General features: G+C 35.2%; 3 protein-coding genes across 4 annotated transcripts; 1 reads left to right on the forward strand and 2 right to left on the reverse strand.

The window, feature by feature from the left end:
- Nucleotides 1–395: 395 nt before the first annotated feature.
- On the reverse strand, nucleotides 396–2,392 carry LOC125648148 (5-hydroxytryptamine receptor 1F-like). Its single transcript, XM_048875073.2, has one exon. It carries the CDS (start codon nucleotides 2,038–2,040, stop codon nucleotides 889–891), a length of 1,152 nt encoding a protein of 383 aa, XP_048731030.2. The 5' UTR covers nucleotides 2,041–2,392; the 3' UTR covers nucleotides 396–888.
- A 3,764-nt stretch (nucleotides 2,393–6,156) lies between these two features.
- Nucleotides 6,157–8,294, forward strand: LOC125646359 (uncharacterized). The gene is made up of 3 exons (XM_056141168.1): nucleotides 6,157–6,250; nucleotides 6,840–6,966; nucleotides 7,062–8,294. The coding sequence occupies exons 1-3, from the start codon at nucleotides 6,157–6,159 to the stop codon at nucleotides 7,711–7,713; spliced, it is 873 nt and encodes a 290-aa protein (XP_055997143.1). The 3' UTR covers nucleotides 7,714–8,294.
- A 12-nt stretch (nucleotides 8,295–8,306) lies between these two features.
- Nucleotides 8,307–9,998, reverse strand: LOC125646358 (uncharacterized). Of its 2 annotated transcripts, none has more exons than XM_048872603.2 (3): nucleotides 9,525–9,998; nucleotides 9,030–9,206; nucleotides 8,307–8,896 (listed from the first exon to the last, which is right to left on the reverse strand). In XM_048872603.2, the coding sequence occupies exons 1-3, from the start codon at nucleotides 9,909–9,911 to the stop codon at nucleotides 8,387–8,389; spliced, it is 1,074 nt and encodes a 357-aa protein (XP_048728560.2). In that variant the 5' UTR covers nucleotides 9,912–9,998; the 3' UTR covers nucleotides 8,307–8,386. The 2 variants fall into 2 exon arrangements, with proteins under 2 accessions (XP_048728560.2, XP_055997142.1); XM_056141167.1 differs by having other exon boundaries at nucleotides 8,721–8,853.
- Nucleotides 9,999–27,810: the final 17,812 nt, after the last annotated feature.

The raw sequence follows: 27,810 nt of genomic DNA on the forward strand, positions 1-27,810 counted from the left end.
ATCACGTAATGACATCACCACATCACATAATGACATCACCACATCACATAATGACATCACCTCATCGCATAATAACATCAGAACATCTCATAATGACATCACCACATCACATAATGACATTATCACATCACATAATGACATCAGCACATCACATAATGACATCAGCACATCTCATAACAGCATCTGATTCATCATTCCTTCGCTAAGCATCCTTTTCTAGAAATGAAAGACACGAATCTTTCGTCTATAACTCTACAAACAATGGCCCCATGTCACGACAGGCCTTAGCACAATAGAAAAAAACAACATCACTTCCACGGCCCTGTACACCACGCTTTGGTAAAATTTTGTGGCTCCTAAACCAAATAATCCTTAAATAAAATATAACGCAATAGTTATTTATATAGAACCAGATATATTATCAGTATAAAACCCCTGTTGACATATTTACACATCCGGAAACCTTTTATCATTTTGACATGCAATCCATTTGCTATTATTAAAGAAGCAATTTGAATGGACGTATAATCCAATGTCCAGAGAAATTCTAAATGATTTTCACAAAATTCGATCAAAATTGATGCATCAAACTTTCAAAATAGAAAGTAAACATGATCCTACTTTAAAAACATATTTGGGACATTCTAACTCGAATGTGTACGCTGATATCTAGCCATTCACAAGAGCATAGTAATAGTGAATGTTATGGCAATTCATCATTTTTTTTCGTTCTAGAACGTATATAATATAAAAGTATATAAAACAATTTCAACTATTCTTTAATTGTAAAAATTGGGAAAAATGTAAAATATATATTTTTTTTGGAAAAACGTGATAAAAAGTTCACCACTGATTGCTATAAAGAACACCTATGCTAAATTGAGGATGTTAGCATTTTAATCTAGAATACAGATTTCTGCATTCTCTCCGAAAACGATCATCGAAAAAGCTATAGACAATAGGATTAGTCACATTACTGAGGAAATATCCCCGTAACAAAAAGCGTATGAAGGATCCGAGCTCGGCCGACATGGTCCTGTAATAAGACTTATTCGCTGCCTTTATGATTAGTAACACACTGTTAGGGAATACACCGATATAAGACACACCCGTAGCCACAATAAACATCACAGTGATCCTTCTACTCCGATTGACACCAAATTTCTTGCGTTTTGTTGACAGTCTGTTTAAAGCGTTCATTGACACAGAACTCAACGAACGCAGTACATTCTTTTTACCTCCTTGAGAGGAACTCTCCCGCGTACTCAACATCACTGAGCTGGACTCGCTCTCGACGTCGTCGTTGATCATTGATTGCTGGGGGGCTCTCTGCGTCTGTTGCACCTCCATGCGGAATTTCATTTGTTTATACAGTACCCGGCCTACAAATATATACATCACCGTGCATATCAGAAATATACTCGTACTGAGGATCAGAAGAAATCCGTTATACATTTTGTAGAAGATATTCTTCCGGAAGCCGGGTAGAGCTTGGCAGTTGTAGACAGTAATTCCTTTCACTTCCTTTTCCGCGGACCCGTAAAACACAATGGAAGGAGTGTTTACAATCACAGAGAATAACACTGTCCCCAGGCAGGCCGCAAGTGCACCCTTAGTTGACAACTGTCTAAGGAATGGTCTGCAGGCTTTTCGGAACCTCTCGACTGCTATGACACCCAGCATCACGCCTGAACTAACGACAACACAGTGATTGATGTACCGAAAGGTTTTACATGTGTCTGATGAGGTAAAAGTGTATTTATACCTCATGTCAAAAATCTCAAACGGTATCACAACAAAACAGGCTATGAAATCCATTACGGCCAATGCCACAACAAATGTCCGGTGGTTGGAGGAATTGTAACGACAGAAATACACACAGAAAGCGTGACCATTGCCCACGGAGCCGATTATAGACAGGAATACCATGAATATTGCGATAGAGAGATCATTATTCACAAAGTCCTCCCACTCCAAATCTACCACGGAAGACACATTCGTCAAATTGGATGGGATCATCTCTCTGGTGTAGTTCTCCATCGCCAGCTGGAGTGATCAATGTGCAGGTTGTTTATTCTGTTTTGTATCAGTGAACAAGGAAGCCGTCGCTGTCCGTATTACGGATGTACCGGAAATGCTATTGTCATCTACTATAGTATCTCCTTCCTGTTCGCCATTCAATCAATTTGGATCAGAGTCTGCTCATTAACATAAAGTTTATAATACACCGATATGTTACGGTGAATTTAAGTATGACGTTCCCACTTTGCTTGGCAAGTTCAATGTTGTTTTGGTGTCTGTATCCTTAAGAACTGTGGTCAGCATGGTGGTCAGTTCGTGTCACGGAGATAATCCAATGTAACGGTGCATTACGACACGGGCGATTCATTAACTGATAGTTATCTTAAGATCAATTTCTTAATTTCCAAAAATAGAAATTTGCACTCAATACACATACGTTGAGGACTTCTTCGTCTGTTCTGTTTGCAAAGAGTAAAATAACAAAAAATTAAATTCATTTTGTCAACGCAATGAATAGTATGAATAGATATAAGGATACATGACATTGTATTTCTCTATAAATACAACATGATATGAGTGGAAACTTCTGGTGCCCGTTTCCTTATTTATGCCTCCTCCTTACCAAATACAAGATGATTTCAATGTTGCTGAAGTGTATTTATTGATGAAATACCTTAATTTGATCAACAATTAAACATATATAATCGAGACCAAAATAGCAGATCACATGATCACATGACTACCAAAGTTGCCACTATCCAATACCAAGTGTACTTTGATCAACAATTCAATGGCGGGCCTGCTACATCATAAAAAATACACCTATTCAATACTCATATTTTACCGATATTAAGAGAAGCAAAGGTAACATGTATGTGAATAGCCAATGAGAATATCAACAAAATCATGTACATGTACAAAGGTGGGGTCACCACCCACAAGTTGACAAGATCATGGATCTTTGAAACGACACTGTTTCCTTAATTTGCAGAAGTAAATAATGAATGCAAGTCAATAGCAGATGATTCAGTTCCCTTCTGATCGATACTTAAAAAGGTCAAAATGGTTCAGAAGAAGATTCTGAGAAAGACAGCTTGAAGTGTTTTCGATGGAGGCCTCCACGATAGATGTGTTTTCGATGGAGGCCTTCACGATATATGTGTTTTAGATGGGAGTTTTCACGATAGATGTGTTTTAGATGGAGGCCTTCACGGTATATGTGTTTTAGATGGAGGCCTTCGCGATAGATGTGTTTTAGATGGGAGTTTTCACGATAGATGTGTTTTAGATGGGAGTTTTCACGATAGATGTGTTTTAGATGGAGGCCTTCACGGTATACGTTTTTTAGATGGAGGCCTTCACGGTATATGTGTTTTAGATGGAGGCCTTCACGGTATATGTGTTTTAGATGGGAGTTTTCACGATAGATGTATTTTAGATAAAGGTCTTCACGATAAATGTGTTTTAGATGGAGGCCTTCACGATAGATGTGTTTTAGATGGTGGTTTTCACGATAAATAATATTTAACATCTATCATTCAACAAAATAAAGAGAACCTTTGAAACACTCTTCTCTATTTACTCTAAAAGCTTTTATACAATGATTTATCATTTTATCCCGTGGGGATCCGGGCAAGAATAGGTCCTCAGTACCCCTTGTTTGTCGTAAGAGGCGACTAAATGGGGCGATCCTTAAGATGAGACCGCAAAAACCGAGGTCCCATGTCACAGCAGGTGTGGCACGATAAACATCCCTCCCTGCTCAAAAAGCGGCGAGCATAGGCCTAAATTTTGCAGCCCTTTACCGGCAGTGGCGACGTCTACATATGAGTGAAAGATTCTCCAAAGGGACGTTAAGCAACATAAAATCAATCAATAAGTATCAGTTGTATACAAGTCATATCACACATAAATAAAAAAGAAAACTTTTTAACACTCTCCCATATCAATCTAGTGCATTATTTCTGTTGCAAAGTGACGTGTTCTAATAAAAAGAAATGTCACAAAGTGATGTGTTCTAATAAAAAGAAATGTCACAAAGTGATGTGTTCTAATAAAAAGAAATGTCACCTTTTTTCAAATTATTTTAAATTTTTTAACCTTTTTGACTCAAGTATCACACAATACATTCATTTCACTTACTATTATTCAAATTCGTCAGAATTTTAAAGAAAATTGCTATAAAGATAAATAGCAATTTTGCATTGATTAAGTTTAGCTATAAATATAGAAAGGTTATCATTATTCAATATTATTTCTCACAAAAGAAAGAAAAACAATTTATATACTTTCATGAAATCCAGATCATCATTTATATTCATGGATATCACAAACGGACATGCCAAACAATTTTTGCCCGGCCATATTCATAAATTGGCTAAACATTCTTCATTAATTGTTTTGAAACTGAGCTAACCACCCAATAAGGAATAATGATGTCAATGTCACAGGGAAGGTCAAAGTAAAAGAAATAATGCCACAGTTGAATAGCACTAATGTGTATCCGGGTTAGAGTTTTCATAAAAAAAATGTCAATAGTTGCTTTGAAACTGAGTCCAAGGTCAATGGAAAGCCAAGGTAAAAAATATTGATACAGTTTAAAAGATGTCATCAATTGCTGACTTCGATCACGAACTTTAGTTACAATAGTTGAACTACAGTAACATCGAACCCGACTTAGTTTAACTGGAGTGACGTAATTTCGCTACGATAGTTCAACCCACGCGTTTGCGTTGGTAGATCGATTGTAAAGATGGCGTCGGGCGGTAAGAATTCACTTCATGCGACTCAGTATTTTAATTATTTATTGCTTTTTAAAGATTTTTTCCCCCATTTTTTGAAAGTATTTCCACTAATAAATATTCAGGCTATATTTTCGTGCTGTTTGTGATATAAAGGAAAGGTGAAGATAACGAACAGTGATCAATCTCATAACTCCTATAAGCAATGCAACATAGAGTTGGGCAAACATGGACCCTTGTGCACACTAAAGGTGGGATCAGGTGCCCAGGAGGAGTAAGCATCCCCTGTCGACCCACCACACCCGCAGTGTCATGACGCAAAAAATGTTATCATCGCTGACAAAGAAAAAACATAAATTTTCCATTTTATTTCTTACAGAATAAAGGTCTACTAGAGGAAATAATTGTATTCACAATAGTCAGGTCAGTAAAACTTACATGCAGCTTATATATGTAGTATTTAATCATAGGCGGATCCAGGAATTTGTGAAAGGTGGGGGGGGGTCTAGCACTTGATCTTTTACATACTTTTCACACCCTCGACCTCTACCCCCATAAACCCGTTGCTGGTGTACATAACATTTTAGGGGAGATCGTGAGACAGTCTTTTATACATGAAAATGTTAATACTACTTGTTTCCAAAGTTCTAGTCATTCTAATTTCCATACTCGGACCTTATTTCGTAATGAAATATAAAAAAGATTTTTAAAAAGCTGATTTAATGGTTACGCCCAACAGGCTGGGGGCCACCTAGGCCCCCGGAATCTAAGGGTAAATTGTGCAAAATCCTGCATTCTGAGCGTTTCCTGGCACTTCTTTTTCACTTTCAAATTGTCTTATACTATTTAAGAATTCTTAAGTGGTACTTGTATCTGACGAAAATGTCGTAAATATGTATTAATGTTTCGTCTTATTTATCGTAGAATTAAATGATATAATGGCGTTGTTAAGTTTGAGTGATGTAAGTATCCACCTTTCATATGTTTTTAATTTAAGACTGTTAAAATTGAATAACTCTTAAACTTTTTGATCTGCAAATGAGGGGGGGGGGGGGGGGCTTTAGATCCGCCCCTTGCTTAAAGTACTTCTTTACATACGTACTTTTCGCTATTCCCCTGGTAGATTTGAAGATCCAGGCATTATGTTTGTCCTCTCTGTCTTTTAAGTTTTATTTGTCTATGAAAACTTTAAAATTGACAATAACACTAAACCAATTTATAATGCTTACCCAACTAGTTACGGCTGTCTAAACTTTTGTTTGCCTGGGTTTTATTTACGACTTACCTTGACCAGTCATCTACATCTCAAAATGTAAATGGTAGTATAGCATTTTAAAAATGCATTGTATTTGCTTTCACTTTAATTATGTGTAGATTGTGTATTTTTTACAGAATGCCAAAACTATTGATAAAAGGAGCAAATGGAATTGAAATGCACATTGAATGTGATGAAGCAACGAAGCAATGTCTTATATCTGGTGATACAGGTAGTAATTTTTTTTTTGGAATAAACGTTTATTAATGGAACAAATGCATAGGTAGCAAGCTAGCTGCAATAATGTAGCCCTATCTGATGTTTTTTTATTCTAATGAAATTATGTTTTCGTGATCCCCCCCCCACAAAAAAAATTGAAGAGGGCTACATTATTGCAGGTAGTGGCAAGTAAATAGTCCTTGGTTTTACTGGTGCTCATTTCAATTTCCAGAGGCAAATCTTAAAATTTCTGGATACTAAATGTCTTTATGATGTATGTCCTGCAGGGGATCTTTTTTTCTTTTGGGTTCACAACCACATTTTCATAAATATGAATAATAATTTTTCGCCTCTTCTGGAAACAGGTATCTAAAATGACTTTCATGTCAGCAACTTGTTACATAGCAAACTGATTGAAATCATATCCTCTGATCAACTCACCTAGATCTCTATGAGAGGTAAGGAGACCCTTCTTGTGTAGCCATTTAAGGGTTTGATTTTAATCAGATTGGTTACATAGGACTTATATAATCAAAGTTTATCATATTACCATTTGTGAATATTAAGATGAATATTAATAGAAGATAATTTCTGCTTTTTAGACCCTCAATTAAAGGACATGATAGTTAAAATGCTCATCGCGCAGCAATGTCCCGAGCCCACGGTATCAACACCTTCAGCAACATCAAGTGTAAATAATTCAAATCCTAAAACTCAAGCTACACCACAGTTGAAAGCACCAGGTTCATCTTCATTCACCCCACCATGTCCATCTCCACCCGTGGCTCCTCCCCTCTCAAGTGCCTCATGTACTCATCCTCAAGTGATGAAATATCAGCTGCCAGTGTGCATGTGTGGAAAGATAAACAGGAGGATATGCTTGTTCACCTGCGTCATGAGAGGCAAGACTTGTTTGAAAAAAAACCCAGAAATCATGGAACTTTATGGAACCTAATAGCAAAAGATTTGTCCAACATTTTTCACATGAAAATAACACCGACACAAGCCTTAAACAAATACAACAACTTAAAGAAGCGATGGAAAGAAATTATTGATTCGGGAACGGGGACAGAAAGAAAGTATTTCCGGTTGAAAGAGGAGTTCGATTTAATGTATGGAGCGAAACAATCATCAAAACCGTCTTTTATAATGAACAGCATTACCGGTAGTACATGTAACAGCAGTGAGTCAAATGAATGTCCTTTTAGTGACAAAACAAAAACCACCTCAACCAATTCAAAGAGTCCTAAGAAGAAGGAGCAAAAATGTGCAAAAAAGAGGAAACAGGCCCAAGAAATATTGGACCACCTTGATGCTAAAAAAAAGAATTCAGTGAGAAAATTGAAAAGATGCAAAGAATGGACAGGTTTCTTGATTTATTTGAGAAGTGTATTGATAAAAATGGAAATTAATCTTCTGAACATTTGCAGACTAGGCTATTTTAAGGTGCTGTATACTTATAGTGTGTTGATTTGACAAAATTATACAAGACTCAGGATCAGATTGATCATTTTATGGAGTCACATATGACATAGGTGACTTACTATTATTGGTCTTTAGTATTTTTTATTTGACAAAGTTATAAAAGACTCGAATGATAATGTTACATAGGTGACTGTTATTGGTCTTCAATATGTTTGACAAAGTTATACAAAGCCCAAATATGGGGTTTTCTTTATATCAATCATCCAAGTAGGTTGTTGACATCGGTATTTTTTTTTATATTACTTTTTTATAAATCTTGTTATTGTTTTTTAAGTTTATTACACATAAAGATATATGCGTTTGTTACAATCAAATATTTGATTATAAATTTTGGAAAAAAAGTTTCTTGTCTTCAGTAGTGTTTTGTGAAACTAAATAGTACATAAAGTTTTCTTGAATTATAGAAAATTTGGACTGCAGTTTATCTATGCTGCATTGTCAAATTAAACTGTTGGGGTAAAAGTTTGTTGGAGAATCACACTATCATGCTTATTTACTATTATTAAAATGTATTAATATTCTGAAAGATATGGGTGGGAAACTGTAAACAAGAATTTTTTATGGTTGGCTTAAAGCTGATTTTTTTATGAGAGGAACTTGAAGAAAACAAAATGTCAGAGATTGATAAAAACAAAATTCTGATATTTGGTAATTCTTTATTTGGTTAAGGAATATTAACCAACTGGAGTCTACGAAGAACCGCAGCATGACCATTCTGGTAAACATTTTCAAACTGGTTAGGATGATGTTCAATATCTTGCTCAACAAAACAGTCGATGTCATCATTGTACTGAACACACAGGTTATGCAACACACAAGATGCATAAATCAGAGTACAGATTTCTCTGTGATTATGCAAAGGTATATCACGCAATCGCCTGAATTTTCCTTTCAAATGTCCAAAAGTCCTTTCTACGTTTTGTCTAACACTGGAGAGTCTCTTGTTGAATTTAATGTGCTGTCTTGTCAGTTGTCCCACATTTTTGAAGGGCGTGATAAGCCAGTTCCTTAGTGGATAGGCATTGTCACCTAATATGTAGAAATTTGGTGTAATAAGTTCCCCTGCCTCGGCTCTATGGTATAGTCCACAGTTTCTGAGCACACGTGCGTCATGGACACACCCAGGCCAACCTGTATAGCAGTTCAAAATTTTCATATTGTGGTCCACAACAACCTGAATTTCAATAATGAAAATCATATAAGTCTAAGAAAGGATCTAAAGTTAACTAATGTTATATTTGTCAAATTGATCAACATTTTACAGAATTGTGAACTGAAGTGATATCTCTACAGCACAACTAGTTTACCTGCAACTGAATTGAAGGAAATCCTTTCCTATTATAATAATCCTTCTGTCCTTGTAACGCACTGGAAATTCGTATGTGGGTCCAATCTATGAAAACCACTACGCCAGGAAGAGAGCACATGTCCTGAATTTCTATTGCAGTACGCTGTTGTTGTTCAGGGGATGGCCATTGTATCACCTGTATGAATTTTAGTATTATGTACATATTAGAAACTGCATTTTCTCCTAGAATCACAATTTTAGCTTTTATAGTTACATATAGGAATACATTCCAAGGATGATCTGCGTTTATTTTGAATTTTACTTACAGATATTATCACTATGATCACAGCTTTGCAAACCAAGGGTTATGACTTGTGGTCCATTATATTCCCAGAGTGTAGCAGTGTAGTAGACTGATTCATACCTATTGGCTTGCAAAGATGTCATTATCACCAATGTATTTGTAAAAATCTGCAAAACATGCAGAGAGAAGAAGCTGGTTTTCTTTACTTACCCTGTCGCTAAGCTGCGCTAGTGCTTCACATACATCTTTCACAATTCCATGCACTGTTGACATTGAGAGGCCAAACACATGTGCCACTTCTCTCATGGATGCTGTATTTGCAATATACCACAATGCCACTAATAACTGTTTGTCAGGAGGCACATTCACTTGAGGACCATGGCCGTTTTTTTGGAGAGTGTGAGAAAGTTCGTTCAAGATGAATGTAAACAGCTCTCGAGATAATCGGAAATGGGTTCTGAAATCATCGATATGCTGCGGTTCGTCCATCAACTCCACAACGTTTAAAACGTATCCTTCAACTTTTGGCACGCATTCTCGCTTTGAGTATAGAGAAACAAAATTCTTTTTCCTGTCTTTACACTTGTGAACATGCATGCACTCTACTTCGCACTCGTCATTAAAGATTTCCAAGAATAAAAAAGAAACAGTTACTCACAGCCATCTTGTTTACAATAGTCTAAACTAAAGTAAATTCGATAAAAGTCTTGTATTACGCATGCGCTGATTTACTTTCGCATTTAACTATAGTTCGTGATCAAAGTCAACCAATATGTATCAGCATATAATTCCAATGTTATTTATTACAATCGTTTTGATTGGACAAAAATAAAGCAAAATGAGAATTTACACATCAATAAATCCAAAAACGCTATGTATACATACATACGCGCCTGAAAACAAATAACATAGTGCGGAGAACTATTCAAATTATTGAAATTGATAATACAGGGAACGAATTGAAATCATATGAATCAAACATTCCTTTTGAAGAATTTATCGATGTGTTAACTCTGGACATTTTACTCACAAACTTAACATAAAAGTGCTTCGCATGATGATCCCTAAACATGTTTAAAAATAACTATGGAAAATGGAAGGGGATACGTCATTGACCGGTTTTAGTGTGCTAAAACAATTATTTCTAGTTTTCACTAGTTCAATATTACTTCTGACAAATGAAACACAAACCAATGTATACTCATTACTTCCGTGTGGTACTTCCGTCTGTCCTTCCGTCACACTTTGCTTTTATCTCAATTTTTAAGAAATATTGAGATATTTTGATTAAACCTTGTAGACATTTACTATCAACCAGACGCTTGATAATGATACTATTCTGTCCCTCACTTTGATGAGATATAAGTCTGACAGATAGATAACAGAGTTTATTGTGAAACCCGTAAAAGTTACAACAAGAAACAAATAAACAATTTGAGATTGTCTGAGTGATAATGTGTTACAGAATTTAGCTAAAGTATAAACACATCTTTAATAATTTGATAGAGAATACAGAGATGTGAAAATACTTGTATGTACATGAGACAACAATTCATTAAAACAGTGATTTGGAAATATACAAAATGTAGCTCTTTAAACAAAAATTTTACAAAATAAAACTCAACAAAGAAGTTAGAAAAAGAAAAGAGAAGGCTGACAGCTCAAAAAAAAAACGACAAGACGTTGCTGAAAGAACATTTGAGGAAATAGACTGGAATAAAGTGTTTGAAAACAACTTGGGAAAAGCAAACAGTTGCAACTGCAGATAAAAATATTCTAAGATCACAATTTAGTCCTGTTTCATAATAAAAGCAGAAAAGAGTTGAGCTGTTAATTGTCATATAGCTACAGTGTTAGCGCTAGGAACTGAAAAAGACCAGCGTGATGATGAAGACCCCCCTCCCCGGATATTTTGCTATAGAGTAAAACATCCCCCTTAATCCGGATATCACAAATGATTTCAGAAGTATGCAAATTGGCTGTGTTAATTTTAAACTATTGTATACTATTTATACTAGGTTTATATTTATTTTATTGCCTTAATTAAAGAAGGAAGAAATTCTACTATGTCGTCAAATTACCGCCACTCCCACTCCGTGCTTTACAGCTTGGCAGAGGGAAATAAATCATCAGTCCATCTATTTTGTTTGAATATAGCTTTTTGAAACTGATATTTTGTGATGTAACATACAATGTATGTGAGTCAACCGGTAGACATTTTATATCCATTGCATATGGGAGGGGGTATTGATACTAATCGTGCTGATGGGTACTGATGTAGTGAAAATGAAAAGGAAATTTATATACCATCTTCAGGGAGAAGAGTAATGGTTCCAGACAAATTCAAGGATTATTATCTGTGATCTGTAACAATGATAAAGTAAAATTGATGTTTAATCATACATGTATATTTATTTATTAGACAAGACACACTTTTTTATCATACATCTGATATAGGACAGCAACTTCATTTGCATCCATAGAAGATAGGACATAGGCAAGGCTTTTTTTTCTTAAATGGTAATGTGGAATGTACCAGTGTATATTTTCCAATGAATATTGACCGGTCCCTTCATTCATCATTCGTTCTAGGTAGATTCAACATATGTGTCTCTTTATGACGACAGACGTCATGTGATGTGTCAGAAATGAACTCTAAACTTTCAGAGCTCCTTGAGCTTGAATCAGGCTTGAGGACTGCAGGTCATCAATTACTATCATAGTTAGAGAGAGAGATAATAACACTTAACGTTTACTGTTCAGGAACACCTCCAACGATTAATATCATATAGATAGAGTGATAGATAGATAGATAGATATAGATTAGGAATGATCTGAGAGACCAGAGCCCCCAGAAGCTCCCATGTCCCCTTCCCCCAGAAGTTCTACTAAAACTGACTATGAAGAACAGAACTACTATTGTCTGATTACACATGTTGCAATCTAATTGGGAAATAAACAATGCATTGTTAGCTATGTCTAACTACCTGTGTATAGCCTCTTTTTGCATGAACAGACATGGATGATGCAAACATTTCCTCATGCATAACATTAACACACCTCCACGATCCCCCCTCCCCGGATATTTTGCTATAGAGTAAAACGTCCCCCTTAATCCGGATATCACAAATGATTTCAGAAGTATGCAAATTGGCTGTGTTAATTTTTAGCTATTGTATACCATTAATCATATACTAGGTTTAAATTTATTTTATTGCCTTAATTAAAGAAGGAAGAAATTCTACTATGTCGTCAAATTACCGCCACTCCCACTCCGCGCTTCACAGCTTGGCAGAGGGAAATAAATCATCAGTACATCTATTTTGTATGAATATAGCTTTTTGAAACTGATATTTTGTGATGTAACATACAATGTATGCGAGTCAACCGGTAGACATTTTATATCCATTGCATATGGGCGGGGGTATTGATACTAATCGTGCTGATGGGTACTGATGTAGTGAAAATGAAAAGGAAATTTATATACCATCTTCAGGGAGAAGAGTAATGGTTCCAGACAAATTCAAGGATTATTATCTGTGATCTGTAACAATGATAAAGTAAAATTGATGTTTAATCATACATGTATATTTATTTATTAGACAAGACACACTTTTTTTTTATCATACATCTGATATAGGACAGCAATCTTATTTGTATTCATAGGTTTTTTAATTCATATTCCCCAATGAATATTGACCGGTCTCTTCATTCATCATTCGTTCAAGGTAATTTCAACATATGTGTCTCTTTATGACGACAGACGTCATGTGATGTGTCAGAAATGAACTCTAAACTTTCAGAGCTCCTTGAGCTTGAGTCAGGCTTGAGGACTGCAGGTCATCGATTACTACCATAGTTAGAGAGAGAGATAGTAGCACTTAACGTTTACTGTTCAGGAACACCTCCAACGATTAATATCATATATATATATATATATATATATATATATATATATATATATATATAAGATCTGAGAGAGTAGAGACCCCCAGAAGCTCCCATGTCCCCCTCGACCAGAAGTTCTACTACATATTGATAATGAAAACTGACGTAACTATATATGCAGAACTACTATTATCTGATTACACATGTTGCAATCTAATTGGGAAATAAACAATGCATTGTTAGCTACGTCTAACTACCTGTGTATAGCCTTTTTTTCATGGACACACTTGGATGATGCAAACATTTCCTCATGCATAACATTAACACATCTCCTCCACATACCCCCCTACCCGGATATTTGCTATAAAGTAAAACTTCCCCCTTAATCCGGATATCACAAATGACAAATATATTTGTCATTACAAAAATGAAGTAGGCATAAAACAATTATGAATAACATTTTTGTAAGGTAAAAATGATTTTGTTATCAGATAAATCAATTTTGTCTACACAAAATTGATTTTGATTACAAAAATATCAAGTCCCAATTGACGCTCCGTATTTATCGATAATACACTAGATTCGTATATTTTTATTGCCATATAACACCACTTGGTAGAATAACTCTTATTAAATCATTGCTTATTTCACAATTGAATCATCTTCTTATTTCACTACCTTCTCCATCAAATAGCTTTATAAAGAATCTTAATAAAATTCTTTTTAACTTTTTATGGCAGTCTAAGGTTGACAAACTTAAAAGAAAGCAAGTAATACAGGCCTATGTAAATGGTGGACTAAAAATGACGGACATAAATAACTACATCTTAGGATTAAAATCGTCTTGGATGAAAAGAATTTTATACACTGTATTTTCAAGACACAAAATGGAAAGTATACTTAGTTAGATAAAATTGTCTCCTTAGAAATGCTGGTATGACTTTTTAAGCCAGCCAATATGAAATAATAACAAAATCAAAATTGGAAATAAAACAGTTTTCTATGAAAAATGGTTTGAGAAGAACATAGTGTACATATCTGATTTACTTGATGAAAAGGGGTATTTTTATTCTTTAGAAAATTTACAGAAAACTTGCAAAATCTAAACAAATTTTTTGAGATATGCTTCACTCCAAAGTTCTATAAAAACAAGCTGTACCACTGAGACAATTCGAATGGAAACCAACAATCCCAGACCTATTGTGCCTCTTAATATTAGAATATTCTGTACAGGTAAAAAAGGAACTAAGCATATCTATAATACTCTAATTGCAGAGACCATAATTCTTCCATTAGGAAAAATGAAATGGGGAAAGCATTTTGAAATTTCAGATTCACGATGGGAAAATATTTATTCACATCCTTTTCAATATACAAAAAATTCTAAATTGCAGTGGTTACAATTTAGGATTAACAACTACATTTTAACTACAAACTCATTCTTATTCAAGATAGGGAAAGTAGACACCAAATTATGTTGTTATGCAAAATAGTGACGAAACAATTATTCATCTGCTTTGGGATTGTCCAAAGGTACAGGAACTTCTGAGATCTAGCATAACTTTATGTAATACAAAAGGTATCAATATTACATTAGATAAAAAAACCTTTTATTTTTGGAATCATTAGTTCTAAAGAAATAAGCATTATTCTGTTAATTATCAAATCATATATATACAGGAAAAGATGTCAGCAACAAAGCCTATCAACCCAGGAACTGCTGATTGATCTTAAAACACATATAAGTACACTTACGTATACTGCAACTCAACATTGTAAATATGATGAATTTATAAATCGGTGAAATACATATTTTTTTTCTCTTTGACAGACTCTGATTTGCAAATACACTTATCATTATCTATATTTTACTTCATATTTTGATCTTGGTCTTTTATATCAACACAACCTAGTTATGATTGATTTACCATACTTGTATCAAATGACATCATATTACTTTCTCCCTCTTTCACCACCCCTCTCTATCTCCACCAGTCTTTCTCCGCACTTCTCTTTTTTCTTTCTATCTCTCTCTCTCTCTCCCTCTCTCTTGCTTTAATGTATGTATATGTATGTGTATGCATTTGTACACTTATTTGTGACATAGATCTCAATCAATTTGTTTAAAAAAAGAAAAGAAAAAGAATGCTCTTTATTCAACGTTTTCTTGTATCCATTTGACTGCCTTCGTTCCTCGGATAGATGCAACCAGTATCGGACGATGTATGACTGTCAGACATACAGTTTCCGATGGGAGTTCCTACGCAGTGCGGTAAATTTTCTGGCTATGCACAGCTGAAGTAACGATCATCGTCCCACGCCCCATGATGACTAAATATTCCAAAACAGCTTAGAGAGTTTTATTCTGTTTGAATTAGTTTTTCTGGTCCGCACACCAGAATTCTCTGCCTACAAAAGTTGTTCGTGTGACTCGAATATTACACATGGCCTACAAAACAGGGCATTCATATTTTCCGATAGTTCCTTCAATAAATGGTCTAGACGAAGAATTTATTCTTCCTCTGGATCCCAATTCCAACCATTATACACAAGAAAGCGGCCAATTTCTCTTCGGATAAGTTAAACTTTTGTCGCCATGTTTCGAGGGGAAAATTACTCGTATAATTTTCAACTCAGTGTAAATAATATTTCATTAACGTACAATGTATTTATTCATAATTAATCTTTTGGCATAAAATCTATTTACGTAAACAAACAAACAAGTGAAATATTGATTCTGTAGTATAAAGCATCTTAATTTTGCTTAGTCACAAATTTTGACTTTTAGATGACACATTCTACCCCAAAAAGGCTTGAAATGTGAAAGACATGGTAAACTTAAATCGATATCCATTTCTTTTGAAAAATTCGTAAACAATATCATACCGCAATCTTTGTTTACAAAACAAATAATAAACTCTCTAAAATGAGCTGTGATAATGTATAACCTTAATTTTTATGTGAAATCTTTCAAACACATCAGACAGTAGATTTTATTTTGGGGAAAATCGTGAATCAGTCCTTTTAAAACAAGTTTTGCATAAGGAACAAAATCCACATGGAAAGTTTAAAACTTTCGAATACGCATTTCTATCTAAACATTTTAACCTTTACCTAGTAATTCTAAGCCACTGCAACTGTCAACTTACAATTAACATTTACAATGTAGGAGTTACAGGGATAGGATTTTGATCCCGTTTGGTCTACCCTGTATATATTCGCCTATAAGTCGGTTCGTCTATAAATCGGTTGTATATTTTTAAGGTTATTTTGGAGGGATTTGTCATTGACCTTCTTGTAAGTCGGTATTACTTTTTGCAAGCATCGGTTGACAATTTCAAATCAATGCTCTAATGTTTTCATCTCTGTTTAAAATAATATTTTGATAAATGCGACAATATGTATTTATTTTCTCAGCAAATCAGTTTCAATAATATACACTTATAATGAATAAAATATTTAAGAAATGTAAATACTTGTACTTTATGCATAGTATTAGAATACATAAATGATAAAATATATCAAGTCAACGTCAATCATAATAATCGTCGGAGTACAGAGTTATTATAAGAAATACTATATACATTAATACTTATCTTCTAAGGACACGCCTATAAATCATAGAGTTTAATGCATCAACAAACAGACGGCTAAGGATTCAAAATTAATGATACTTATTTGAAGACTAGTTGTGCAGGCATTAAGGTTTAATATTCAGTCGGAGGCAGTGCATATCCCAGGGTTCAATAATGTGTTAGCTGGTAGGCTTTATCGTTTTCAGATAGAGGAGTTCAAAAGGTTTGCTCCAGATATGGCTCAACATCCAGCAGATATATCGATATTGGTCGAGCCTCACTGACTCAGCTGTCCACGGATATTATTAGAAGTTCTTTGTCAAAAAATTCATTTGATAATTATGGTGCTATATGAATTTCTTAGCAGTTTATTTCCCACAAAGTAGGCTACAGTTTTACCATTGGCTGTAGATAAAATAATACTTTTGATGGCCTTCTGCATGCACAAGAACAGGGCTTATAATACTGTAGCATCATATTTGTCTATGCTAAATTATGTGCATTGTATGGCTGGTTTTCAAGATATCTCTCAGAACTTTGTTGTTAAGGAAGCTTTAGTGGGGTATAGAAAGCAAAAGTCAAAAGTCTAGGGCTGATACAAGGTTGCCAATAACACCAGAAATACTGAAAAAATTAGTACAGTCAGTGGGACCTTTGGGTTTTGCATATTTTGTACAAGTTTTACTCGCGGCAATGTACCTCTTAGCATTTCACTCCTTCTTGCGAGTAGGGGAAATTACAGGAGCTAGTTTAAATACAATTTCCAGGCAGTCCATTCAGTTTGCGGTAAATACTCAAAATAAGATTCATGCAGCCGAACACTTTAAGCATTATAAAGGAAAGTCATGTAAAGTATTGTATATTGAAAGTATTCAGGATGCGGAAATGTGTCCAGTCTAAGCATTAACGAGGTATTGTGAACTTAAGGGGGAGGGGGCTTTATTATGTTTTTCTGATGGAAAACCAGTTACAAAACAATATTTTACACAGCAACTGCAGCTTTCTTTGTTATGGGTAGGATATGATGCCAGTTTATATTAAACCCATAGCTTTAGGATAGGTGCAGCTAGCACGGTAGCAAACATGGGCATCTCAGATGACAAAATCCAAATCATGGGTAGGTGGCAATCAGATTCTTTTAAAAAATATATCAGGATCCCTCTATTAAAAATGTAGTTAACACCTTGTGATAATGTGTCATAGGTGCTGTTTGATTTTTGGGGCATCATGAAGACAGAGACGTCTGTTATCTCAATAAGTCAAACACTGGGTAGGATGCTACATGTAGGTACTTAAGAACTTTGTGATCAGGGGTCACAAGTGATGCTTGAATTTTGGGGCATCATGGGGACAGGGGCCCCTGTTGCCTCAATTAATTAAGTACGGTTTTGGCAGGATTGTTGAATGTCTTCATGGTGCCACGTAGATAGTTTAAACAATATTGGTTGGCGAGATAGAGGTTAATGAATACGATATGCGCATATATACTTTATAACATTTTAGAATTTAAATTGTGTTGAGCATGTTTACAAATATATTGTAATAATATTTTTTAAAAGTGTACGGTTATGGGTACATTCAAGATATATACTGCATATCAGATGAGTTGCAGAATATGGTAAATGAATGTACATACATGTATACACTGTACATGCCTAGGTGATCAAGTTTGGTAAAAAAAAAATCAAGTCTATGTCAACACAGGTGTGGAAGGGGGGGGGGTGTATTGTGCCAAGGAGTGTCACAATTTAGGGGGTGTTAAGTTCCCCATATTTGGTGGGCCATATAATTGTGGATATTAAATGTATGTTGATTGTGATGTTTCATCATGTATATCTTGTTTATTACTGGTTGAATTTACCATTGCATATTATCTGTCATTTACATTAATAAATGACATTTTTCACATCAACAAGATTTTGTCATTCAGACCCACCAAACTAGCACACACTGTGTTGACAAAATTATATATATCATTTAATGATATTTTACTGTAGATTTATAATACTAATTCAATATAAAAAAAATAGTGTTTACATGTTGGAGTTTGCTATTCGAAATTCTTAACTGTCGTCCATTATGTATTACATATACTTTTTCACATTTATACGTTTGAAGCAGATAAATGGGGGGGGGGGGGGGGGGTTAACCCTAGAAATAGAGCGGACAGCGTCGCTAAATTGAAAACTCAACATGTTTGTAAATCGGGATTACTTCCTGTATTTACATGTAGATATATCTAGATATAGATAAGTATGTATCCGTATGCAGAGTTCCCCGCACTTTCTTTATAAAACGCCCACATTCTCGACACCCTGTACGCAAACACCTGTCGGCACAATCTAATTAAAATCAGACTACTTAGATCCGCGCCGTACACTCTGCGTAAGTACTTACACAGAGTATACGGCGTGGATCTTTAGAAGTAGTCTGATTTTAATTAGATTGCTGTCGGCACATTGTTTCACAGCACGTGCAGCACAAGTTCACCAAATAAGAGAAGGATCATGAACAGACATGGACAACTATTACATGGTATAAATTTCCAATAATTTCAGTTTGATAGATACATGTAGCATGAATTATAGCTACTCAAGGAAAATGACAGGTAAAAGCATTGCTTTATGTGTGCGACTATTTTAAAAGATTGACATTCAGTGCACCACAAGTCTTTTAGTATATATTTTCTATTGTAACTAAGAATATATAGTTTAGATCCGCTGTATTAATGTTAGGCAGTGATGAAATATCCCAAAGTGTACAGTTGACAACGAGTGAAATAAGAATGCGGACGATTTTTTGTTTATTCGATCGGTGACTCATGAACTTATCCCTCTTCTGAATGAAAATTGTAAAATAAACTTACTTATTTTTGGTCAGTTATAACACCCGAAAACGGGGGTGAAAATCATCTTTGCTAGCCATGGTCCATTGTGTTCTTCGTGGACTGAATACATTTTGTTAGCGAAGATGGAAAAATTCATTAAAAAAATGTCTAGAATGTCCGCTTGGATAAACATGTATTACGGTGGTAAACCGAAAAGAAAGGAAAAATCCAGTAAATCCAATGAAGTTGTAGTATTATAGATTTTGTATTTATTTTATTTTTGACTGAGAGGGTGTTGGCTAGCTATGCAAGTAACATCGTTTAAGAAAGGGGGCAGTCCTGCTCTCCCTCTTTCTATCACGATATCATAGATTCAGTACTGCTTTTATTATCTTAAAGCATCTAAATTAAAAATGATTTAACTGAGTGCTCTCTCTCTCTCTCTCTCTCTCTCTCTCTCTCGTATAAATAGAAGCAACCATTTGAAACCGAGGTTTAACATCCTTACAGTAGAATCGGATGGGGTTTGTTCTAATATGCAAGCTTGAAAGTTAAAAATTCATCCATGTGGCGACCTATCCACTGCACGATTAAAGAAATTGAAGTCGGGAGGGGGGGGGGTGAGACAGTTTGAGTGGATGAAGACGACCACCCACCCTCACCCCCAACAGGTACACAACTTAAGGTTTTGAAAATCGGACAATTTAAGCACCATTTCTTGTTGCTATTGCTTTCTTTTTGCGTGTCAAGAATTTTAAATGCCCCTTAAAAGCTTCTGACACATATAAATAAAATATAAGAAATGTTAGCACGGGGCTAACAAGCTGCAGTTTGGTCATGTTTCGTCATTTATTAGCTTTTTAGCTCACCTGAGCTGAAAGCTCAAGTCAGCTTTTCTGATCACCCGTAGTACGGCGTCCGTTCGTCTGTAAACTTTTAACATTTTTTACTTCTTCTAGAAAACTACTGGGCTAATTTCAACCAAAGTTGACACAAAGCATCATTAGGTATAGGTAAAGGGAATTCTAAATTGTTAAAATAAAGCTTATTAAAGGACCACGCCACCTTCTAGGGGGAGATAATCCAGAAAAGGTAAAAATAGAGTAGGGTCATTAAAAATCTTCTTCTTAAGAACCACTGGGCCAGAAAAGATGAAATTTATAGATAAGCTTTATCAGGTAGTACAGATTCTAAATTGTCCAAATCATTGCCCCCGGGTGTAAGATGGAGCCACAAGGGGGGATCAAAGTTTTACATACAAATATATAGGGAAAATCTTTTTCTCAAGGACCACTGAGCCAGAAAAACTGATATTTACATGAAAGATTTCTGACATAATGTAGATTCAAGTTTGTTCAAATCATTGTTCCGGGGAGTAGGATGGGACCACAAGGGGGATTAAAGTTTTACATACAAATATACAGGGAAAATCTTTTAAAATCTTTTTCTCAAGGACTACTGAGCCAGAAAAGCTGATATTTACATACATGAAAGCTTTCTGACATAGTGTAGATTCGTGTTTGTTCAAATCATGCCCCCCCCACCCCCACCCCCAGGGATAGGATGGGGCCACAATAGGGGATCAAAGTTTTACATACAAATAAATGAAAAATCTTTAAAAATCTTCTTCTCAAGAACCATTGGGCAAAAGAAATTGACATTTACATGAAAACTTTCTGACATTGTCTAGCCTCCAGGGATAGGTTGGGGCCATAATAGGGACTATGGTTTTACATGCAAATATATATGGAAAGTCTTCAGATATGGGCCAAGTAGACTCAGCTGAGCGATGTGGCCCATGGGCCTCTTGTTTCATAAATAACAAAATCATCGGGTCCCTATGATCTATAACAATAACCTGTGTAAAACTTGTATATTCCGTGCAAATTCAAAGGGTTTTCGCCACAATAGAACAATTGGGGGGTCAGCTAATCCGGGTATTTGAAATTAACACAATTGATGGACTTCTTGCGAAAAGTGTGAAATATATTGGATCGGATAAGATATCTATGATCTTAGACTAGATCTGACATCGTGCCGACCCAATATATATCACACTTTTAAAAAGAAGTCAAACACTTCGAGTCTGTTAATTTCAGATACGAGGACTAGTTACCCGTAATTAATTCTAGTGTGACAAAGATTTTCGTAATTTGCATGGAATTTACTTGTTATACATAGATCATTGTATTATCCAGACATTCCCGATGAACATTTTCTTTATGAAAATCTCTATTGAATATAAGTCTCGGTCAAAATAATCCAATTTATCAATCATCGACATCGCTTTAATTTTTATATTATTTTAGCCATTAAATTATATTTTAAAAAAAAGTAGCTTGCGGCACATCTTCACACCTCCTACAAAGTCACAGCGAAGCCCCCAGAAGATGTGTAATGGCAAATAATATACACCATGAGACACGGAGAACACACTGGATCACTGTGGGGTGTATAAAACTCGTGTCGTGTACTGTATCTCAGATACCGAGGTTCCACTGTGAGTGTATAAAACTCGTGTCGTGTACTGTATCTCAGATACCGAGGTTTCGGTTTCGTGATAGTATATTCAAAATGGCAAAAGAAGTCTATTCATCCATGGGCGTTTTGTCACCGAAATTAAAGAGCAAAATCTACTGTGTGACGTAATTTTGTAGCTTTAAAAGGAAAAGTGATGATGTCTTCGTATCACGTGTTTAAAATAGCCTTCGTATCACGTGTTTAAGATAGCAAGAAGAAGAAAAAACAACCAAAAACAGCTAGTACTAGTACCTAGACTATTTAGACATGTGCTTTCAGAGGTTCACCTCGTGACGAGGACACACTTCGTCCTCCTCTAGACTGAGCGTGAATCACCGAGGCACTCAGAACAGCTATTGATGTGGGGACGGCATCTAGTACAGACCATAATGATGTTCAACAACTATATACTGTCGAACATAATTTTATCTTACTTCGCCGCTTATATCATTTGTACGTTGTAAATTTAAATTGTCTGTTGGGGTTAAAAAGTTCCTCAAGCCACACTGGAAAGTGTAATAGTCTAACGTACAAATAAATGTAAATACATGTTGTTCTGAGTTTAAAAATTAAGATAACATTTTTCCTTCTTCAGTAAGATACAATGTATATCAAAAGTTTGTCCGACTTCTATTTGACCAGCTGTTCTTCCCCATTCACTCAATGAAATTAAAATTCCTCTATGCTGGTCATGTACACTGTGTATATGTATTTATAGACACGTGTATGAAATGGAATCTGTCAGTGAAAAAAAACAACAACAAAAAAACAAAACTAAAAAAAAAAAAAAAAAAAAAAAAAAAAAAAAAAAAAAAAAACAAAAAAAATCGTCGGTTAAAGGATCTTATAGAAAGAATTCTCACTCTAAAAATAAAGGAGGTGTGAATATTTAGCTAATACAAATCAACGAGAAGCATATGGGATATTCAAAAGACAATGAAATATCCAGCAATACCTCAATGAATTTTTTGACGTAGAAGATGATGCTTATTTTAAGAGCGATATCGAGCAGTTGGTGCAATATTGCAACGGGACGTTGTATCTCAAAACATGTATACATATGAATGACGCGATATCTCATCAAACTAGCGGCTACATGAATGACACGATATCTAATTAAACCAGGGGTCGTTTGTGTATGAATGACGCGATGTGTTTCTAAATCGGGGGTTGTATGGATGACGACATATCTCTTTAAACCAGAGGTCTTGTGAATGACACGATATCCCCTTAAACCAGGGGCTGTATGAATGACGCGATATCTCATTAAACCAGGAGTTGTATGAATGACGCGATATCTCTCTAAATCAGGGGTTGCATGGATGACGACATATCTCTCTAAACCAGGGGTTATACAAACAAAACCCAACTGTCATAAATCCGTTTTGTTATTGTAATTCATTCAAAATTTGAAGAGTTATTCCGCTTGGCATACTGAGGATACTTGCATATCAATTTGACAAATTGTAACCCTTGTACATGTTGTTGAGAAAGAAATGTCAAACAAATTCCTTATAATATTCCAATTTTCCTATGATTCTAGGTCTCAAAATTTGAACATATAATCAAATAAGAAGTTTTCAAATAACGTTTAATTTTCTAGTTCACTGATTATTAGGGCCTCCGTGGCTAAGTGGATAGAACATCGCGCTCAAAATAAAAGAGAGAAAAAAAAAAGAACATCGCGCTCAAAATCACACGGCCACCTCTCTCGGCGTGGGTTCGAATCCCGCTCGCGACGGTGAGTGAGAAAGTTTTTCAGTTTACTTTCGGAAGGTTGGTGATCTCTTCCCAGTTACGTTGTATCTGGGTTCTCTCTTCAACCAATAAAATCTGGGCGCCACCAGATAACTGCAAAAATTGTTGAGTGTGACGGAAAACATCAATCAATCAATCACTGATTATTAAAAGATTTGTCAATCAACCTACCCCGTATGGACTGGTTATTATTTTTTATTATCAAATTTCGGACACATTTCGATTAGAAATTCTTTAATAACTTAATCTTTCAGCACAGGTGAGTTAAGGTAAAACAGTTAGTTTAATTACAAAACGGATGCTATTAACAAACTGGTGCGGATATGCCACAAGCCGTACAGAACGTAGCTCACTGGGAGAGATTGAAATGTACCAGAGAGCTACCGGCCCATCCTTACAAAACCATCGATTTACAGTGCCGTTGTTTCTGCAGACGATTGAGATCTTAATATGTTGCTGTATTTTCAGTCGGGGTCCATAGCATTATTGTATTGTAATGTCAACAGGCAATTTTCTACTATGCATATACATGCAAGTATCTGAGATTTTGAAAAACACGTTCAAAGATGATCCACAATTTATAAAGGTAGAACAGAGGTTTTTTTTACACTTACCAAAGGCACTTTTGTCATCCACAGTTTGACAGGTTCGCGCGATGATTGGCCTTATAGCTGCCCAAGCTATTTTCTTCGCCGCGCTTCATAAACTATTTCATTAAAGATTTCATCATTTATCCAAATGCCACTGTTTCTATGCATTTGTAGGCCTACATTTATTATGATTCGTGTATAAATAGATAAACTTATTGGATATTTATACGTAAGCAAAACATAAACATATACGTTTTGTACGCGCAAGGTTTCTATAATACAAACGAACGTGTCGTGAGGGTGAACATGAATGGTCGTCGATTTTGGCTATACCCGAGCACGAATGATCGCCACCAAAGCCCCCAGTACCAAACCCAAACTTTGCTTTTCTCATCACTCTCCTCATCATCATCTAGCACTTATTCCCCTAATCTCGGTTGAGATTCGGCTCGGCTGAATATTTGGACTGACGCCTTCACCGAATCTCTGAGTAGTCCTTCATAATTAATGTTTGGAAATTTACTTTCAGCTTCGGCCAGTTCTAGCAATTAATGTGCACTTATTTGACACTGCTGTTCGCTTCAAATAAGTAATTTGACAATCAAACTAAGTCTCTATCACTATTAAATTTGTATTGCTTACCGTCTAGGTATAAAAATCCCAAAATGAAAATAGGCACTAAATCTTCCGTTCAAATCAAGACTTTCATGGCACAATATGTTATCTCCTGGAATTGAAGAGTTCCTATGGTCTGCTTTATCTAGTTACTGATGTATCTCTACATACCTATTTGCATTTTGCTAATTTAAAAAAAAACCTATAGGAACTCTTCAATTTTGGGAGATACAATATTGCGCCATTGAAGTCTTCATTTGAACGGAAAAATAAGTGATGGTTTATTTTATGGAATTTACATACTTAGACGGTAAGTAATACAGCATTAATAGTGATATATGTACATATTTGGTTTGATAGACAACTAACTGATTTGAAGCGAACAGCAGTGTCAAATAAGTGCACATTAATTGCTAGAACTGACCGAATCTGAAAGTAAATTTCCAGACATGAATTATGAAGGACTGCTCCGAGATTCGATGAAGGCGTCATTCCATATATTCAGCCAAGCCGAATCTCAACCCCTTCCTACTCTTCCTCTCTTCTAATCCTCCTCCTCCTCCAAATTCTTCTTTTTCTTCTGGTCTAATCAAACCGAATAACGAGTCTTTTGAATTGGAGGGTAATAGCTGAGGGAGATGTGGCGCTTTCTGGTAGTCCTCTATGAGCAATCAGGTGCTATTGGTCGTCCCTATAAAATCATAGCAAATTCTATTACGATTTGAAACAGCTCTTCAAACCTTCGACATGTTTCAAGTGCTCAGAGAATAGGCCTACTCTTGTATTTCATAAATGTGGCGTAAAGGATAAGCCTACAAGAGGAGAGAGTACACAACTGTAGTATTCCTCCATAGACGCCTACTCTTCATCATGTCAGAGCTATCCCCGCGCTTCCATCCAACCACCCTTCTGTAATCTCTCTCTTTCTCTCTCTCTCTCTCTCTCTCTCTCTCTCTCTCTCTCTCTCGTCAAATTCAATAACAGAGATCTAGAAAAAGAGAACTAAATACTTTAAAAAATAATGGCTCCATTTTCAAAGAGCCAATTTTACATATAAAAAGTGCTTCAGACCTACATGTATAAAGTTTCAAATTTATAGATTTGCTTACTCCACCTGTTCAATTTGATGCGTTCTTTGTAAAAATAAAAATTACAATTTTGTAGCTTTTCCGTACATTTTACTTTCATGCTTATCGCTAGTACAGTAGTTGGCATTTTCTTTTCTACTTTGTTCATCATAGTACTGATTTTTTTTCACACTAAATTGACATGTTTTAAAAGTGATAAATTGAAGTTCCAAACTATTATTTTCATTAAAATTGTACACGTAGTGTTGTTAATGCCGAACCTAAATATTTCATTTTCTTATCAAACCATGACAAATGGTAGTACGTGCTTTGTATTTCACTCTGTGTGCTCTTGTGTATCTGTATATGCGTGTTTGCGCGCTCATACTTATCAGGGTGTATACGTGGCACGCAATATTTATATTAAATCCTCTATAAAGATATGCTATATAATTTATGAGAGACCTTCTATTTTTAATAAGATAACTTATAAATTTGATAAGATGTCTCATTTAATTTACATTTTATAAATATCTCATAAATACATGTATATCAGATATTTTATAAAATACATGTATATAAGATATGTCATTAACTTCATAAGATATCTTCATATATTAAACAAGATATCTTATAAAGTTTATGACATATCTTATGAAATATAGAAGATATCTTATACATTAATTTTTATTATACATCTTGTAAAACATACAAGACACCTTATATGAAAGGCGAAGATAACGAACAACGATCAATCTAGTAACTCCTATAAGCAATACAAAATAGAGAATTGGGCAAACATGGACCCATGGGTATACCAGAAGTTAGTTAGAATATCTAACTGTGTCTCGGGACAGGCCCTCATCACAGTTAAAATACCTCCCATATACCCGTAATGTAGCAGAAAATTGCGGAATCGCTCCAAACCGATTTTAAACTTATCAAAGAATAAACGCGTACATTTAAAGTTAAATTTGATTACAACTAACCTCATTGGTAATTTGTAAGTCCTTAACACTGTGAAAAAAATCGTATAATAATATTGTAAACTCAACACTTTGAAATGTTACTTTTCTCGATTTAAACTGACTGCCATTTTACCGGAAACAGCCATCGGAACACCCTACTGGTTTTGAAAAAGGAACGCTTACCTAATTTGCAAATAAGAACGGCCCACTACCATATAAAGTATTGTTGGGGGAAAGCTGTTTATATGCATGGCGTCGAGAAAGAAAGTTGACGATCTGCTGCGGGTACACAATTTCCCGGTCAAATTAAAAGAAGAACATATAGAGATACTCTCTGCAGTGCTTGAAGGAAAGGGTGTGTCTTCCCAGCTTCCTACTGGCTATGGAAAAAGCCCGATTTACACACTCATCCCACTTCTGCTGGACAAACTTCACGTAAATATTAGCATGGTTATGTAATATTTCTTCATTACAGCCATTAAGTGAAAGTGCTCTGTATCAATGTAATATCACCTCTAAATGTGAAACATTTATTTTGTTGTAAAAATGTTCCATTATGATAGTTTTGTATGTAACTTTAATTTAACCATAGGTATAGTCATCAAAATAAAGATTTTGGTTCTAATGAATGAATAGCATTATATAGATATCAACTTCTGAACGTGAAGACTATATAATGCAATTTTGC

Source organism: Ostrea edulis, chromosome 6 (genome assembly GCF_947568905.1).
Source record: "Ostrea edulis chromosome 6, xbOstEdul1.1, whole genome shotgun sequence".
Classification (NCBI taxonomy): Eukaryota; Metazoa; Mollusca; class Bivalvia; order Ostreida; family Ostreidae; genus Ostrea; species Ostrea edulis.

Coding starts and splice junctions, on each gene's coding strand:
- LOC125646358 (XM_048872603.2), bottom strand. CDS start 9,911: ATGCATGTTCACAAGTGTAAAGACAGGAAAAAGAATTTTGTTTCTCTA. Junction 9,207..9,524: donor TAGCGCAGCTTAGCGACAGG/GTAAGTAAAGAA, acceptor AAATTCATACAG/GTGATACAATGGCCATCCCC. Junction 8,897..9,029: donor TTCCTTCAATTCAGTTGCAG/GTAAACTAGTTG, acceptor ATTGAAATTCAG/GTTGTTGTGGACCACAATAT.
- LOC125646359 (XM_056141168.1), top strand. CDS start 6,157: ATGCCAAAACTATTGATAAAAGGAGCAAATGGAATTGAAATGCACATT. Junction 6,251..6,839: donor TCTTATATCTGGTGATACAG/GTAGTAATTTTT, acceptor TCTGCTTTTTAG/ACCCTCAATTAAAGGACATG. Junction 6,967..7,061: donor AAAACTCAAGCTACACCACA/GTTGAAAGCACC, acceptor CTCATCCTCAAG/TGATGAAATATCAGCTGCCA.
- LOC125648148 (XM_048875073.2), bottom strand. CDS start 2,040: ATGGAGAACTACACCAGAGAGATGATCCCATCCAATTTGACGAATGTG.